Genomic DNA, 19,005 nt, shown 5'->3' on the forward strand with positions numbered 1-19,005 from the left:
CTTGGGTGCACACACATCCCACATGCCCTCACCACCATGGGTTATATGCACCATACTCTCCTGAGAGTGAGGGTTCCCCCACTTGTACATCCCTCCTGTTGCAGATGTGGGTGCTCCACATCCCATGCTGCTCCCTACAGCCCCCTAATTCAAAGCTGGTGAGAGATCATCTCACAAGGTCATCTAAGCATGCCCCAGGAGTGGGTCCTTGGTGCACCCCACACTGTCACTCCAGCTCATGGATGCAGGCTGCTTATCACATCCAAAGGGGAGGACATGCCATCAGGCAGAGGCAGAGCTCGTGATGCTGGTGAGGTAGCTTCTGACAGTGTCAAACCAGATTTACATTACGGCTCCATTCCCACTCCAAGGTCTCTCCCCACTGTTACAAATTTTCATGCTCATACTGCTTCTCAAGCTGACTCCTTGGTCTCAGAAGTCTCTTCATAATTCTCTGGTACCTGTTTAATCTGGCCAACAGTTATCCTTGTCTTTAGCATTGTCAGTTGGGCAGACACCCTCTCACCCAGTTTGGGGTATCTTATTCGCACACCCCGTGTACGTTCACACTCCCATCCAACAGCAGTTGTTATTCAGGCCATCCTGCCAAGGGTGGGCTGTGCAGGCACCCCTGCAAGTGCTGCTGACACAGCGCCTGAGCTGCCAGATCATACTCGATGAGCATATGACAGTATCATCATCAGCCTCAGGGAAACGTCTGTGAAGATGCCAGTAAAATCTGTGGGAAGATACCTCATGTTCCTTGTGGAAGCTGAGCCCTGGACACAGGCAAAGCAGTGCTCCACAACCTTACTCCAAATATCGGGGTACTGGGATCGTCCCCAGGGTGCTTGGCTGAACCCTTCATCACATGGATTCCCAGAGACACGGCTCTGAGCAAAGAAGACAGAGCTACCAGCTACAGCTGCAGAGCCACTTCCAGCAGCTTCCTCAAGCAATAAATGCAAAAGAAACTCACAGTTTTCTGCTTGTCCATTGTTAAGATATGTGCCAAGGTCCGTTGTCACGTTCATTGAGCTGTTTATTTCAAATACATCAGAAAGCTATTTTATTACCAGACTTCACTGCAATCAGTCCTTTGTGCTTTATGTAGCAGGTACAGTAGAAAAAAAACATAAATGGAGAGGTGGTTCAAAATGATTGTTGGTGCATTACTGTCAAAATAATAAGTTCTAAAAGTTCACTAAGTATTTTTTTAAGCTAAAGAGTCCATAAAGTTATAATCTTTTCATTTCCTCAAAGTACTAGAAAAAGGAAAAGGTTTAAAATGGCAAGGTCTTAACATATAAATCACCAACCCATTAATATTTAATGTTTAAATGAAATAAAGATTTAAAATATTTATCACACTTCCTTTGTTCACAAATCTGTCTCAAAGAAACAAGGACAGGGACAAGAAATAACTTGTCACTTGGTTGTCACAATGATGTTAGCCATCTTACTATCACTCCTCCATTTGTAAAAATCTAGCCTACTCGTCAGAAAATTAGTGATAAATGAATCCATTTCTGATCCTGTCTGCCCCCGTTAAAGACAAAAAATGTTCTGTCTGTCTCCTCTATCACGACCTTTCTCACTGAACATTTAATCTTTTCCAAACAAGGTCCTGCTATCCAAAGATCAGTTTTATCACCTGCAGTATTAACTTTTCCCATTTGGGGCTTATGTGGACCCCTCAAGGTGTCATGCCTGCTTATACCTTACCCATCTTGCTGTCATTTTGGACATTTTTGAGACCCCTTTTCAAAGAATTATATACCTCTGTGTGTGTGGAGCAGAGAAGTAATACAGGGTAGCTTTAGATAACTTAGTCAGCTAACCTGTGTAGGCTGCCTAAATAGTTAATATAAGAGTGAGTTCTCTGGAGATGATCTCCAAACATTCAAGATAGGGTCCTGCTCTGACCTGCCCTCCATCCTCCCCTGACTACATATGAAACCTCCCAGCTGGGGCTCCTATGCCATCCCTGCCACAAGGCTGGTGCACCCTTACTAGCCTGATTCTCCAGCCATCCAGGCTGGGAAAGCGCTGGAGGGCAGCATGGTCACTTCTCTTATTTGTGGATACAAGGACACTAGTGTGGAGGCAGGAAGGATGAGGAGAGTATGGTGTCCTCCTCCCACTGCCACATTCAGATGTGGTTGGGCTCGTAACCAAACCAAAGAGTGAAACCAAAATCAAGCACTCCCATGTTCAAGAGCAGAGCTGTCGCCTAAATTAGATGCTAGCTTCCAAAACACATACCAAGAGCAAGGCAGCATAAACTTGTTTGGGCCAGGTTCAGACAAGCATCACAAAGGGTGACTCCAGAGAGTTGAGTGGTCATTTTCACTTTATTCACTAACCCTCCATTCTAGCAGTGTGCTAGTGGCAGGTCAGCACTAATGATGAACTAGCTCTGAGAATGCACACAGACCAATCCTCCCATCCTGTTAAAATCCTTCCTGCAAAAAAATTAGAGATAAATAGAAAGAGCATAAATTGCAATCTGAGAATAAAAAAAAAAAAAATCAACGTCTGAAGAATTGTCGTGAATGGGTGATTTAGAACTCTTAAGGAATCACCAACAGAGGTATCAGCAAAAGTAGTATTAATATGATGTTGTAAAAGTGCGACTTAAGAAAGTACGATGGCAAGGTTCACTCTATTAATTCCTGCATGGAAGAATCATACAAAGGAAAACTGAGTTAGAATTGAGTTAGAATGATTCACACAGAGACCCGAGAGCAAAAGGGTAAGGAAGACTCTCCCATTAAGTCACAAGGTTCAGAGTAGACCCCCTTGCTTTCTAAACTCCTGATGGAGCTTAAGTGTGGCTAGTTCCAATCTTAGTCTCAGACTTGGTCAACGGTTTATGTCTAAAGGATTGTATGTGCAAAATTTATGTAATGTTTCATTAGCATCAATTCAGCATGCAATCAAAGTTACCAAGACGAAATCAAAGTTACCATACTACAAGGTTATGCATGATATCAGTTGCTTACCAAAGATCTGTCGTTGGTAAAAGATCTCTCTGCCTCGAGGAGCAATCTTGAAAGGTGTCCCAGCTCAAAGGAAGATCACTGCCATGCAGCCACACTGCCTAGAAGGGAGAGCTCAAAGAAGACTCACTTAGGCCGTCATATTTATAGGATAAAGTGGTTGGCTTGTAGTCAAATGCAATAGAAAAGTTATGCACGAGACTTCTTGTACCCTCAACTTTCTTTGTTCCTTGACCAATGAGTCTTGGAAAAGCCACTTGCTATTCATCTGTCAATCACATGATCGGTGTTCCAAGCTCATATGCACCAATCCTCACTGTGTCACTCTGCTCCTTTGTGGGTTTTCAGAGAACAGATTGAAACTAGAGGAGTTCACGGCCCGGCTACAGCTCAGGCCTTTACCTCTTCTGGAGCCTGCACCAAACCACTGCCAGTCTGGTCAAGGAGTCAAGTGCATCCATCACAAGGATCCATAAAAGATTTTCTACTACATGGTCAGAACTTAGCAGTATTCCAAAAATACGTCACGTAACTCTAGTTCAGATGCAAAGGTAAAGATTACGCCGTGATGAAATTCAGAATCGGAGCCAACTTCTTGGCTGTTTGTATATTGGCATAACTCAAGTATGCTTGGGAAATAAAATATACAAGTATTATGGTCTCAGAAAATTGACTGTGAAAAATAGAATAAATGAGCTTCCTTAAAATCCCCATCCGGAAGTCTTGCCTAGTTAGAAAAACAGGGGTTTGAGCCAAAAATAGAGTTGATGACGTTTATAATGTATGCAGCATTCTCTGCTGGACAAGCCCCTGATCAACCTGAAGTAATTAGACCTGTTTTGAGCAGGGGGTTGGAGGTCCTTTCTAACCTAAATAATTGTATGATTCCATGATACAATATCTAGACCTTTTTCTTTAAAAGTTAATCCCACTATAATTTAGTACAAATTCTCAGTTTTTGATGGGCATGTTCTTCATTAAGGAACAGCATCAAATGCAATATGTGAACAAATTTCTGGAGGAAATGATTGCATGTTGCAATGTAGGACTTACCTCTCAGTGAGGTGCCTTTTCAATGAACTATGCTGTCTCCTGGAGGATGCATTTCCTGGGGGAAGAATATCAGGTCATTTTCTTTATTATACTGTGAAGTACCCGAGTGCTAAAAATTGCTGCAACCCTCAGTTCATATTGCTGCTGTGCCACTTGGTATGACAAATATCAAAACATAAAGGCATTATTTATACACGGGAGTTTTTTTATATTATTATTCCATGAGACATTTATGATTCAACAATCATGTTGCCTGGTTATTACCTTCCTGTTCATTTGCATCTGAGTCCAAGAAGTTTTAGCCCGTAATTCTTTTTCACATAATGCAGGTTTTAATAGCTGTTCAGAAGAACACTATACCTAGCAGAAATATACTTCAGAAGCTCAGTTGGCTGTAATACCGTAAAGGAGACACAAAACTGACATAGACATATGGTTAAAGAGGGGTTATAACGCTATCTATGTTTGCTAAGTTCCCATCCATCTCCATGGTCATTTCAAGAGACGGTATGAGGGCTGAGCAGTGACTACCCAGACAGTGATCTCAGAGCATTCTTCCGAAATCTGTGGCATAGCCAGTCCTTTCATATTTGGTAGCACATTGGGCCAACTATTTTCCCAGAAGCGGAGCTGTTTAAATAATGCATATTTTTTTAAGCAAGGACTTGGACAACAATATTAAATTGAGATCAATTCAGAATGGAGAGATTCTTCTAATTTATTGAAACAGAAAATTGAAAACAAATAATCTTGTTTTATTTTGCAGATGAATCCCTATTTACTTTTTCATAAATTGATAATCTTTAAATGAAAAACTGATCATTTTGACATTTTGCAATTTTTTTCTTACACTTTTTTAGCTGAAACCTTTCACCCAACTTGAACCAAATTCTCTGATGGATTTGATTCTCTCAGACAAAACCAACAGAGTCCTCACGCATACACACCCTCCTCTAGAGTGTCAAATGAGGGATTCCCAGGAACATCCATAAATTCCTCTATTATGATAGCTACAAACAATAATAAATTGAAATACTTTATACACATTTCTCTAGCAATGTTAAAGAAAAGTTAAAAGCAATCCTTATCTCAAATCTGAGGAATAACCCAGTATGGAGGATGGAAGACATCTGCTCTGGCCTCACAAACGCTTACTCAAGCCTACCCATTTTCTTCAAGTAATCACACGCTTGACCACAAATCCACAGCAAATATTCAGTCCTGCTGTGGGTCTTGTTCAGACCCATCATCCTGACTCTGTCTGCAGCCAACCCCTAGAAACACACACTGCAGCTGTCACTGGTTCCTCGCAAGTAGGACACTACTTCCCAGCTCCACTGCCCGCCCATCAGATGGCTCCCAGGCTTCCAGCAGCCTCTGCCTGGCATCTCTGCCCCCACAGTGCCTAGTGACTGAGCTGCCGCCTTCTTCCCGTTTGGAGCTCTCCTTGTCACTTGAACCAGGGTCAATAGCACTAGCAATCTACCACATCGTTACCAAAAGCAATCCAGCACATACACGATCAAATTCAGGGAGAAAAGTACTTTTCACAGTTCACTTTCTTCAAACAAAGATCAGAGAGAAGCCCTCAATGTGTAATTGGATCCTTATTAGTTTGAGAAGCCTCAGTTCATTTAATTGACATTCAAAAAGACAAGTATGGCATGCTTAATGAAAATAGGGACGATATATTGGCACCTTTATTTAACACTCGGTTACTTTGACGTAGGCTGTCTTGTTAGGATATTAAAATTAGAACTGAGACAACCTTACAAGCTTCACACTCTTAAAACTTGCTGTAGTTCCCATTTAAGAACACTTTATAAAAGAATTAATGTTGTTGCCTTATGATAAATTTCTCAGAATAAGCCACGAACATGCTTTTCCAAATAGACATATACAAAAATCCTGAGATTTACAAGAAAGCTTATATCTGAAGCTGTTAAGCTAATTGAACTTCTGAGGAAGCACAGTCACTGGTATCCTTGGTACCATTTCTTTTTATTCTCCATGATCATTGTATTCCCATCTTTATTTAAAGAAAACTTTTAAGGCTCTCACTCCTTTCCCCGCATCTCATTTCTTTCTTTTCTTACCCATTTCAGTCACAGTATTTTCATATTCAAGAGGACAAATACAAGTAGCTCTAATAATGAGAATATAGTATAACTGATTTGTATTTAAAATTAGACCTGTAATTAATCTCTATTCTTTAATAAACAAGCAGTTTTGGTATCTGGGCTGAGACTGCTGAAGGACAAGGCAGGCTGCAAGCCTCTGTGTTCAACAGCTGATGTACAGAGTGAAAATAAAACAAACTATGTTAGGAAAATATTCACACTTTCAGATTACTGTCCAACTGAAAAGGATTCATAATTTCTGTGTTTGCCTGCCTGATAATGTTGCGTTTAGTCTTAAATAAGAAAGTGAATATTTTATGGAAGGAATAGATTTTTTCTATCTGTTTATATAGCACTCAGTATAATAATCTTTAAAGGACTGTTTTAAAGGTCTTTTTCATAGTGTAGACGATAAGGGGATAATGAAGAGAATAACTGGTTTATATAATATTCTCTCCCTGTCTGACAAACAAATCAGTAAGGACCAGAAATCCACTTATATGGCCACATACCCCTTGCATAAGAATAAGATGTATACCACCCCTTCCTCCAGATATCATGTAAGGTGTGCCAGGGACCAGGGCAGCCTCTGAGGACAGTTCACAAGGGTTCTTCCAGACTCTTGCATTACCTTGAACCCTGATGTCTTCAGCCAGACCTAAGATCAGGATCCCCAAATTGTGGCAGGTTGTTGTCACCCACTAGACACTCACTGGCTTTGAGAGTGATTCAGTCATTACAACTCTAATTTCTGACAGAACACTCTGAAACTTCAGAAAAAAAAACAAGGCTTCGTAAGAAAGTGGTGCCAGACTGTTCAAGCAGCAATCAATTTCAAACCGCAGACATTTAAAAAAAAAGTAGTCATATAAGCAGCTTAAAATTTGAACTGTTCATCTGCCAAGGAACAAACTACAAACTTTAATAGTTATTACGTAGTCTAGATGTTCTCGGGGGGCAGGAAAAAATTAGCACAAATGCTTCTGTAATTGTGTCATACAAATTGGCATTGTTCACTGACCCTCAAACCTATATTTTCATCTCTCTATTGCAATTTGCTGTTCCATAGTGTATGTGCTGCAGAAAGCTTGCTTAATAACTGACTGTTTTCTATAGTCAATGCTTCCTCAGACGTATTTGCTTGGTACTGAGGCAGGCTGCAAATGTGCCACTCAATTACACAGCAACCAAACAATTGGCGGCACACATGGCCATTGGGTTAATAGCGCATAGCATGGAAATGGTTCATAAATATAGTTCTGTATGTGAGACATTAAAGTGTTTGACAATATTGTTTTAAAGCCTACCCAGGGGGAAATAGCCTCATTTTCTCCACAGACCGCAGAGGAAACCACAGGTTTTCATGTGATGCAGCCTTTTGCCAAACCCTGCTCTAAACCAGATAGATGCAATAAACTTGTTGTTGATAGGGATTTTGTAGGATTGGGCCATAATTATGTTTGCCCTTTACTGGATTTTGAGTCTTGTAGTAAGTGGTCTAGTTCTAAATAGCCTAGGACATGAAGGAGCTTTTTAAGTACCTTCTCTGACTTGCCTTTATGTTCAATGCAGGATTTTTTGTATGTCTGAAGGTATATATGTACTTGGTTTCAAACTTTGGTTCAAATAAGATTTTTTTTTTTTGAACCAAGACAGTTTTCTGATTTATCTTGTGCATCACATGTGATACATTAAGCATTTTCATCTCTGGGTGATCATTCACATTCTGAGCATGCAGCATGCCTTGGGGAGCACAATGAAGTCTAAAAGTTCGTGCCACTAATGAACACTCATCTAAATCATTTGCATTACCTTTTACACCAGAGGGGTGAGACATTTTGGAATAACTTGAATTAATAAAACTAACTTATTAATTTTTAAAGTTCTGGGGCATTCTGTGAAGAGTAGAATTTAAAGAAGCAGAGTTTAAAAGAATAGTCAGAGTAGAATTTGAAAAAGTATTTCCATTCCTATTTTCCCATTCTCATTTTTACAAGGTAAATCATCATTTCATAACAATGTGAAATTATACAATGCTAAAATATTGACTTTGAATGTTATGGATATTGTGCCATTTTCTAGCTACATAGCATACTTACAATATATTTTCATAATGTTTAGTGTTAACAGAAATGTTGAAATTTCTAGGAAAAATAATACTGTGTGCACAATTTCTTTCTCGTACAGATGCAGGAAGTTGATGAACAATTTGAATGTAGTTCAGTTATGAGATTTTTGTCTGAATCAACTCTACATTTCCCTCCAGGACACAAATGCATGTATAACAACTTGTAATTGGTTGATTTCTTAACCTGAAGGCAGAGAAAATATTTCGGCTTTGGAGAGCAGAATAGAAAAAAAACCAGAGTATTACAACTTATGCAGTTTGTATCAAAACACAAGATTAAATTTTAACATATGAACACATCTGTTTCTGACATGGATGTTTTTATTACAAAATGGTGGACTTACCTTAGAAATTTATTTATATGACAATATTCGATAGCAATCTAAGGATAGTCCTTTTGTACCTCCAGATATTTTACAGATAATACACATAAAATACTGTATTTCTTTTGATCACAGTCTCAAGTTAATTCTTTGTCTTTTATCGATGAATTAATTCTACCTTACAGCCTCAACACAGATTAAAATTCAACAGGATTAGTCTAATTTTACATTTATGATATTTCTCTCATCTTTCTTGATTTATAGAAAAGAATCTTTATTAAAGGAAAACCTGAACCTACTGAATTAATACATAAGTCAGGTATTCAGTCAGTCTGGTTCCTCCATTTCAGTGACTGAAAATGTATTTTTTATAGTGTGCCCAGGTAATTAAAAACAAAATTCAACACTTCACAGCTTAGGGACAGTCCTTGCTTAAATTGCAAGTAAGATGAGCTCAACTGTCTCATTCTCAGCATAACAAAACCTCTATCATCGGGTAACCTCCTTCTCTTGCAGAATCATTAGGGAGTTTCTACCAAAAGCATCAGACTAAGGTGACATTGTGGGGAAAAGGAGTCCCGTCTATACGTTTATTATGTTGCAGAGATGCAACCACATGTCATCTTCTCCTTTTAGTCCCATGGAATAATGAAGAGGTGGAGGTGGGGAAAGTGTTGGGCAGAGCAGTTCTGCCCTCTGGGCTCCCAAATTAGCCAGTGGCACTCTGGTAGGACTTGCCTGCAGAGTCATCTGTGTGCACTACTCAGTGATGTCAACTTCCAACACACTAGTCACTCGCTTTAATTTGTTCATGCCCAGTTGGATATTCACTGCACTGTTTCATCACAAAAAAAGCATGAGAAGTAGCTAAGGATATGCCTGTGCTAGTGCCTCCAATATGGACATCACCTGAGATACTTCTTGATCACTTTGCCTGTTTGTGTGCATACGTCCATGGGCAGACAGCCTTGTTAATAATACAAGTGGTCCAGTTCTGACCATCTGTTGCCATCACTGTTGGCAATTTAAATAAACGCAATATGCTTTAGTCATCCAGTATGCACCTTTAGTGCATGTGCATTTTTAGTGCACTCTGAGGGAGCTTTTATATGACATCTTACTCCTGTTTGATCTTCCACATCCTCATCAGGGAGACTTTGGCAGGGAAATTTCCCAAAGACTGTGTATATGCTGGGCATGCTCCATGCAGGATCTGCAGGAGCAGCAGCAGAACAGCCCTATGGCAGCTCCATGTCATTAACTAGAGTATTAAGCATGTGCATACTGACATCCAGGCACTTCTGGAGCTCTAAGTGTTTGACTTCCCATCATATCATTCCTTTAATACAGTCTACATGTGAGTGTCATACAACCCAGTGTTACTCCTCTGTGTGAATGGAAACACAAATCAAGCCCAAATGCTACAGTGGAGTTTTTAATCTCTTCTTTCACAGCAAATGCATCAAACTCCAAGATACCCAGGTGCTGAGGAGAAAATAAGGATTTGTTTCATGAGGTTTTGCTCACATATTTTTTGTGAACAGACAGTTACAGCTGAACGCATACCATCTCAGAACACGAGATTGCATCAGTCTTGTCAACAGAGGATCAGGAATATGAATCACATCGCCAGCAGACTGGAATTTGTATTAAATGTATCAATAAGCAGTGTGTTCACATCATGACTGTGCTTGCCAGAAGGCTTGTATTCTCTGTGATGAAGTACAATTTTTCCCATCAGTAAGTCAAAAGCTGGAGCCACTCAGCATTAAATCATTTGAGGCCAGGCATCTATTAACACATTTAGAGACATGGGCAAACATTTCCAATATACTGTGATAGCTAGCAGATAATTTATTCCTAGTATCTCTTGGTGGTGATACAGATAATAATTGAATTCAAGAATAAGCTAAGGAATACAAGACCAGCATCTTAAAGCAACAATTTTGGTTTAATATATACATGACTAAATGTATAAACATGAAACAAATTTTTAATGTTTTGTGCCAAAATTCACCTTTGGGTAGCTTCATGGAATTCAATGCACAGAACAATAATCTTGGAACCAGAGAACATATCTATATCTTTTTACCTAAATAAAATAGCAACATCAGAGATAAAGTTGCATTTGTGATCGAAATCATGCCTTTTGTATTATTTCAGCTTCAGAACTGATCTACATATGTTGCACTGTGCCAAGTTTATGTTTTGTTTTAAAACTTACGGTAGGTTATATGCTGATTTCATTGAAATAATGATGATGATGATGATGATGATGACGATGACGGCAATGATGATGACAAAAATATCAAGTCTTTCTTGTATCTGGTTTTGGTATCTGTTACTGCATCAATTCTCTTGAAAAGTGATTACTGGGATGTAAGGTGATGTCTGTCTCTAGTTCCAACTCCCCAGCCATAATTTCCAAAGATTTTCAAGTTCAAATGTTTTTGTTCAGCATTTTTTCAAACTTCTTTCCAAGGTGGTATTGAAATGTTTCCTCCACAAGGTCCTACTGATTCCTGTGTTGTTAACTGAGAATTCAGCAGATTTTTTGCTAAAATTTGGGTAATATACAATTTTAACAATTTTTGGTAAGTATACTGAAATGGATGCAAGAAACATAGATCCACAATTCTGAAGGTCTTTCAGAGTGTCAGTCATGATATAAAAAAGCATTTGATGAATACAATAGCACTTGAATATGTTTGCACTGCATCTCTAGGGCAACATTTGGATGGAAATTTAAGAAGCCTTTGGTTAGAGTTTCATTACCTCCAAAGTTCATTATGGAGCTGGATAATAGAGAAGGTTAGTTAAATTAGTTGCTATGATGACCCACGGGTGGAAAGCATATGCTTTGGTCTGCTGTGTTGTCAAGAAAAGGAAGCAAGAGGGCGTGGGCATGACCTACTTAGTTTCGCTCAAAGCCTATTCTTTCTTTTGTTCCTGAAAAAGTGAAGCACAAAGTAATGGAAATTTTACAGAGGGCTTGTAAAGATGCCCAGAACTTGCCTTAATGAGATGACCGTCAGAAAGTCCTAAAGTGGCAATAGCAGGAGCATCATATAAGCCCAAGAATAAGCCACAGCTTCTATCCTTTTGTTTCAGAGAGGCAAAGTGAAGACAACCTGGGGTACCTCTGCAAGAGATTAGGGTGGGTAGAGTTTGGGAACTGTATTGCAGGTCACAAAGCTCTACCTGGGACCATGAGAGCATAGAGGGGCCTGGGGCTGGCACACATAGGACTGGAGAGGTGGGTTTTGGGATGGCAGTTGGAGTTTTGATGTGGTAACATAAATTACATCAGGTTTTATTTCTGATTTTCTGAGACATTTCCTTTCAATTACAATCTATATGGATCAGCTAATACAGTGGTAAATAAATTATTTGTGAACTGACTTGCTGTAATACAATGTCCATTTGAATTGTTTTCCTTTGCAATCCTGTTTTGCTGCATGCATGAATCATCTGGTTCACAATCATGGATGTTTCCCATAGATACCCAGGGCATTCAGGGCCAAATCCCTACCTTGTGAAGTCAACAGAAAGTGGCTTCCTTGGTTTGTTTTTGTTTGTTTGTTTGTTTGTTTGTTTGTTTGTTTCTTTTAGGAATCCAACCCAAATGGGCTTTGACTGAAAGAAGTGAGTAGCTGGATCATGTTGCTTTGCCTTTGTCTGCTCATGATACTCTTCAGCCAAGAATAGCTAACATTCACAAGCTCTGGAGGACACTTTTATCCTGGCCATGTGTTTGGGAACTAGACAATACAGCCATGTCTGCATGCCATGTCTGCCTCACATAATAAACTCTGCCAGTTCCAACTCGGGTCTCCACATTACACTTCCCCCAATAACACAGAGACAGGAGCAGTTTATTTGACCCAGTAACCGGTTAACATTGTCAGAACTAAGTGAAATTGTCAGGACGTTAGCTTGGCACCATCTTCACAATTTGTCAGCATCATTTCATTGAAAAATTAAAGAGAAGTATTACCACCCGACACCTCTGGCTTCAGTATTCACCATTTACAAGTATCTGAACTGGGATTGGCTATGAAAATAAAGCAGCAGTTCTGTAGAATAACAGAATTATCAAAATATACTGTAAAGAATGCAAAACACATGTTGGGAATTTCCTTTCATTGGGTTTTTTTTCTGTAAGAAATCTATACAGAATTGATAGATTATATTGTCTTTGATTCTTCTTATCTGTACTGCAAAACATAAACCAATAATTTTTAAGAAAGAACCTAATTCCTTTTACTGAACTGTGCCTTTCCCAAGTGGTAACAAAACATGAAAAGTTAAAAAAAAAAAACAACCAAACAGATAACCAGAAACTACAGTGCAGTGCCACTATCAAGAACATAGCCATTCACTTCAAGAATGTGAACTTGTACGTGATGTATTTTTCTGCTCAGAAATGATTTGTTTGAGAAAACAGAATCTAGGAATTGATGAGAAAGGCTTTCATCTGATAATTGGATTTTTTCATTTGCATGTACTTCCACAGAGCCTGCAGGGACTTTTACGTTCAAGTTTCTGATTCTCCCATATGGATTAAACACCCTGGCCAGACTACAGTAATGTCTCACAGTCATCCCTCTTAATGAGACGCTGTAACGCCTATTGGAAATCTAAGTGACAGTGAACTGGAAAAGATATAGTCCAGCTGAAGAATCAAAATAGAGAGGAAAACAAGGACACAAGATGTTCAAACTACAACTCCCAAGAAAACTGATGGACAAATTTACAAAGAGAAAAATTTCATTATATTTTTAAATGTCTTTTTCTTTAAGAAATAAGAAAAGGCCTGCAAAGGACACTTTATCAGAAAAAAAAAAAAGAATTATCAAAACTAATTGAGTGTGTCTGTGAGGGGTCAGTGCTGTCCATGGGGCAAGCCATGCAGGATAATGACTTACATCTGGAAAATGCAGCCCAATCCACTTTGCTAGGAAAAAAAGCAGGAATACTTGCATTCAAATACCTCCTGATGGACTGAAATTAAAAGTTCATAGCCTGTAGTTTGACACTGTAGCACAATAACCTTTATTTTTCTTCTTAACAGCAGGACTGATCTCAGGGGAAAGAAAACGAAAAAATCAGAAAGAAAGCACTTGAGAGATGAAAATATCATTGTTTTGAACATTACAGACAGTGAGCATTCATTATTGAACTGAAGAAGTTCTGGCATTTCCTTCATTCCATGATCAAAATATCTGCAATATGGACAGTTAATATTGCTCTCAGACTTTTATAGAACACATTGAGCTACTGTTATTTGAGAAATCAAGCTCTACCAAATTATTTATAGAGCCAGTAACAAATACATGAGCAATGCAGACATGTAAGTCGTAGAAGTTACACTTTTTAAATATCAGAGGCCAAATCAGGTGCTGTAAAATGGCACAGATCCACTGCGGTCTCTGAGCAGTACCGTGACTTACGTCAGTTCTGGATCTGGATGACTATTTGCGTGCAATTTGAATTCCTCTTTTCCTTGCAAATGTACACCTTTTGAGGTTTTCAAAGTGTTTTGCTGCAAATCCAGTAGTACAATGACACAGGTAATTCCTTGAAGTGTTTCTATTTACAGTTCCCTTCAACACTGCATATTTTACTGTGTAACTAACTGCAATCAAAGTAGAAAAACAAACAAAAAAACCCACCATTAACCATTGGATTAAGTCATAAGGGAGAACCTAAGTGAGAGTTAATTCGAATGTAAGTCTTAGAAAGTCAGTGGCTGAATACAACAAATATCAATAGTACGGATTGTATCTTGGATGTTAATAGCCCAGATAAGGACTCTGTCATTTCAGTTACAGAATTGCTCTAACTGGGGTCATGTTGTGGGGCAGAATTAACAACTATTAATTAAAGAGAGAGGAAAAAAAAAAACAGCAAGAAAAAACTATCAATTGCAATTATAATAAGAGGCTTCATAGAGACTCTTCCCATTCCTGTGTGGCTCTGGTACTATCTTCATCCACCTTCTTCCTCTTCCTACTTGCTGGAGACCCATTCTTCTTGCCAGCTGGACTGGGACACTAGCTTTTCCCACTATAAAGAACAGCAGTATTGGTTTGTACCCCTATCTGGTCTAACTATACAAAGAATAGAAACGATAGACTATTCAGTCATATCAGCACACATTAACCTGAAGAGTAACTACTCATTGTACAGCAGCACTTCTCAAAATTCAGTCAGTATTTAGTTTAAATCAGTAGTTCTTTGAGTACAATTTAGACTATTAAAAAAAAAAACCAACCTTTTATAGCTTTTCCATTGAAATCTGGGACTGCTAGCACTCATAAAAATGAAACGTGAATAGCACTGATGAAACGTAGTATAATGTAGGCAGGTGATATGCAAGTATCACCAAGAATCTCTGTCAATGCAGCTCTATTCTCACCTGAAAGAGCCTTGCTGATAGTCCTTCCATACTCCTCTGATAAGACTGCAGACACTGAAAGGGGAATAAATAGCTACCTGCATAAAACACCCACAAACTAGCAAGAAAAAGGCATTTTGAGATAAAGATATGCAGATTTATTTTTATCGTGAAGGGGAAATTATTGATTCTGAGCCTGAAGGGGTTCTAAGCACACTCTGTCAGTAAATTGCATGCCAGAAAAAATAGGTCTGAATACCAAATGAAAGTTTACATCCCTAGTGTCCATTTTTATTTAAAGTACGTATACATGTGTGTATGTGTGGGGAGTTGCGGTTAACTGCTTGCACATCAGGGAATGCATGGAAGATCAGATCCCATGGTGTGAAGCCACGGACCTGGACTGCTGCTATGCTGCTGACCTCCTGCAATCCACAATGGCATTTGAAACTGAAGTAGGTGTTCAGTGTCACAAGGACACTGAATTCTTTTTTTTTGAAAAATGATATTAAGCTGCTAGGCATTTTATAAAAGTATATTGGAGTTAATTTAAAACAGGTATTAATAACAGCGGGCAATGGATTTTTCTGACTTTCTGCTCCCTTCTCAAGATTTGTCAAACTGTCCCCCAATCATGCCAGAGTGATGAACAATTCATGGTTCAATTTGAACATACATTCAAGTCTAATTATGTCAGATTCTTTTCCAATTATGTTTCAATTTTTTTGACCAGTTAGTTGCAAAATTTTACTACTTAGAAATCCAGAATCACAGAAGAGAAAGTACTTTAGGACACGAAATATCTAAGATACTTTTTATGTATCTTTGTCAGTCTTTAGAATAATTCATTCTGATAACACAGTGGTGATGGAAGCACTGAGGCAGGCTTGCACAACACAGAAACTTCCTGTATATGCTACAGAACTGCAGAGAAATATATTTACACAACAAAAGACACTTTTCCAGCTTCCTTATCCACAAAACAAGGGACAGTGGTAAAATATCGGTATGTCTTGCAAACATAGCAAATGTAACAAAACAACAAAAAGCATTTAACATTTATGCAGAAGTACTGTTTTCCTCAGGGTCTCTGTCTACGAGATGAATGCTCCCCGTAATCACCGATTCCTCTTGAGCCAAGGTGTTCGCCAGCTGCTTATTTGTGCAATACGGAATGTGGCCACAAAAATACATGTAAATCCATGGGTTGGTGCAGCTATTTAAATTGCCAAGGAGCATGATAATGGTGAATGCCGAACCTAAAATGAAATAGTTAAAGGAATAACAGAGTAAATAAAGTGCTCATACAAATAAGTAACATTTTCACAGTCTGCTGCTTTCTGGTGTGCCTGCTCATATATTAAAGTTAATCTAATAGTAAGAAATTCCCATTTATTCCATGCAATTTGTAATTGTTGAAGGTATGAAGCACACTGTATTGTATGCATTTCAGAGTTAAATAGTTCCATAAAGCTCTTTTTGATGTAGCTGCATTAAATGTAAAAGCATTTTTAACCTGTTACAGAGATATGGATAAATACAGATATAGATAAATACAGATATAGATATTGATATAAATATACATACAGTAAGACTCAAATTTACACTGACAGAAAGAATTATTAAAACAAAGATCAGCAGGGTTTTTTTCATCAGACAGAGCTTTTATCTTTTTTTTCTCCTTTAGTTTATATCCTTGACTTTAGAATAGGTGAACTTAAATAAAGTCACATACAGAGTCTGCCTTCACAAAGAGGCAACAGGATAAGTTTGACAAGATTAATCTTGTTTACAACATGGTTACAACTTTGATATCTCTCTCGGGCTTGCTTTTTTTGCTTTATAAACAGCTGACTCACAACTTCTAATTGTTTCATAGTGTACTACATATTGATTTCATCAATACGATTTCAATATTAAAAAAAACCAGATGTCTTATCACTGTTGTATCCAGTAAATAAGAAATCTTTATTTGATTAGTTTGAATAGTTAATGACTCCTTTTCACCTCAAGAACTCAAAATATTGCTGCTACAATATCTAAAACCTCTAAAAGTCTGAACCCTTGCCAGAACAGACGATACTTTTTGCTGTGCTGTTTATTAATCTTTAAATCAGTAATCACTCAAAACATTCACACACACACAAAATACATACTTATAAGATGTTTTGATCACAGAACACATGATGTTCTCTGTACCTAATTAAATATATAATCCATATAATAATCAATCCAGGATTTTCTTTTTAATCATACTCAAATGATCACATGTAACTTTTACACAAAAGCAAAGTGCAAATATAAAGCAATATAGCAATGTGCCAGCCTGCTATGAAGTTATGAGTGAGGATGGAGAGTATCTTACCTTCGGTCACGACACTGGGGAACCACACAGACCACAGCTGTGCAATAAAGAAAGGTGACCAACAGAGAACATACGCAACAACTGTCACCACTGTCATTTTTACGGTCTTGATCATAGCCTTTGAAATACAGTTTACACTGCTTGCTCGGGATGGCAGGACTTGCTTCTGATTTGTTACTTCATATTCATTCTGCTTTTTCAAATATATATTTCTTTTGATTATTTTGCAAATCTTAACCTGGCACATGATAAGGATGGCTGAGGGAATGAAGAATATAACTACAAAAATCCAAGTCACATATGCCCTTGGGCCCCATGGCTGAATAAATTCACCCCAACATTCAAAGATACCTGGAGATATTTCAGTCTTAGAGAAGATAAATGCCTGTGGTAGGCTAAGAATCAGTGATATAGACCAGCTGGTGCAAATGGGGATGTTCCAGAGAGCTCTCTTCTTTTGGAAAGTGACCATAGGGTAGCAAACTGCTTGATATCTGTCCACTGTCATGACCACTATCATATAAGTAGAGGCAAACATGCCCAGCAATTGTAGATACTTGATAATTCTGCACAAGAAATCTGGCCCTATAAAAACGTCTGTAATATCCCATATGAGTTGAGGCAGCACTTGAAAAAAGGCTACCACTAAGTCAGCGATGCTGAGGTGAAGCATGAATACATACATCCTAGACAGCTTCTTTCTTCTTCGCCACAGCACCAGTATGAGAATAAAATTGCCCACAGACGCTGCCAGAAATATGACCCCCAGTACAGCAATCTCTACTTGAGCTAATTGCTCATCTCTTTCTGGTCTTCCAACAGGATCTGACTGATTTGTCAAACTCAGGAATCTGTGAGGAGAAGGACTCTCGGTCTGATGTGTGTTATCCTGCATAGGAAATGAAAAATTCTTCATAGTGCACAGAAGCTACTTACAGTAGCTGCTACTTGCGACTCAGGTTGACAGCTGTGAAGTACTGGCTAGCAAACAAACCAGCCCGAGTTCAGGTTTCAGTATATCTTCAAGCAAATCTCCTCCTGCTTGTGCGAACTAAAGCAGTGGGACCTGGATCTTGATAAAATTCTGCCTCTTGCTGGCGTGCAAAAAGGCTTTATATAGGCTCCCAGCAGAGCCTTATGTAACTGCAGAGCCCTCGGGTAGGCTGCAGGGACCGCAGCCAATGGCAGACCGAGCCACACAATTGGGGGAAATATATAAATAAAAGGCAAACTTCAGAGGCTCAACGTAATTCAATTACTCACTTCAGTCAAAGCCCGAACTTGTAAATAGCTGTGGCCAAAATCATACTTAAATGATCTTACTCAGGAGAGTTCTTGCAAATATTTTTTACGCAAACCAGAAGTGCACGCTTCGGCTGAAGCGGGAGGAATGTTTATACGTAGACGGAAAGTTGGGCCCCTGAGCTCAGGAGCATTGTAACTGCAATTCTCTAGGCTCCTGGGGCACAACCACATCCTAAATGCAGCACAGACAAAGAAATGCATTTTTCCATAGCTTTTTTCTTTTTTTTTCTCTTTTTTGCAGTCACCTGATTCTCGAAAAAAAAAAGAAAAATATTTTAAGTGCCCTAAAAATAATCTTTTTTATTTCAA

General features: G+C 38.6%; 1 protein-coding gene across 2 annotated transcripts; it reads right to left on the reverse strand.

The window, feature by feature from the left end:
• Positions 1–13,385: 13,385 nt before the first annotated feature.
• Positions 13,386–18,313, reverse strand: LOC104013603 (arg8-vasotocin receptor). Of its 2 annotated transcripts, XR_015706389.1 has the most exons (3): positions 17,392–18,313; positions 15,048–16,285; positions 13,386–14,695 (listed from the first exon to the last, which is right to left on the reverse strand). XR_015706389.1 is itself a non-coding variant. In XM_009466127.2 (2 exons), the coding sequence occupies exons 1-2, from the start codon at positions 18,305–18,307 to the stop codon at positions 16,086–16,088; spliced, it is 1,116 nt and encodes a 371-aa protein (XP_009464402.1). In that variant the 5' UTR covers positions 18,308–18,313; the 3' UTR covers positions 13,386–16,085. The 2 variants fall into 2 exon arrangements, 1 of the variants encoding a protein (XP_009464402.1); XM_009466127.2 differs by having other exon boundaries at positions 13,386–16,285.
• Between the last annotated feature and the right edge of the window lie 692 nt (positions 18,314–19,005).

Source organism: Nipponia nippon, unplaced genomic scaffold (assembly GCF_047370975.1).
Source record: "Nipponia nippon isolate SJK-2023a ecotype South Korea unplaced genomic scaffold, ASM4737097v1 scaffold_3, whole genome shotgun sequence".
NCBI lineage: Eukaryota > Metazoa > Chordata > Aves > Pelecaniformes > Threskiornithidae > Nipponia > Nipponia nippon.

What these genes read in the sequence shown, in the direction of transcription:
- LOC104013603 (XM_009466127.2), bottom strand. Translation starts at nt 18,307, where the DNA reads ATGAAGAATTTTTCATTTCCTATGCAGGATAACACACATCAGACCGAG. An exon ending in CCCCAGTGTCGTGACCGAAG is followed by an intron (nt 16,286 to 17,391) that starts GTAAGATACTCT and finishes ATTTCATTTTAG; the next exon opens with GTTCGGCATTCACCATTATC.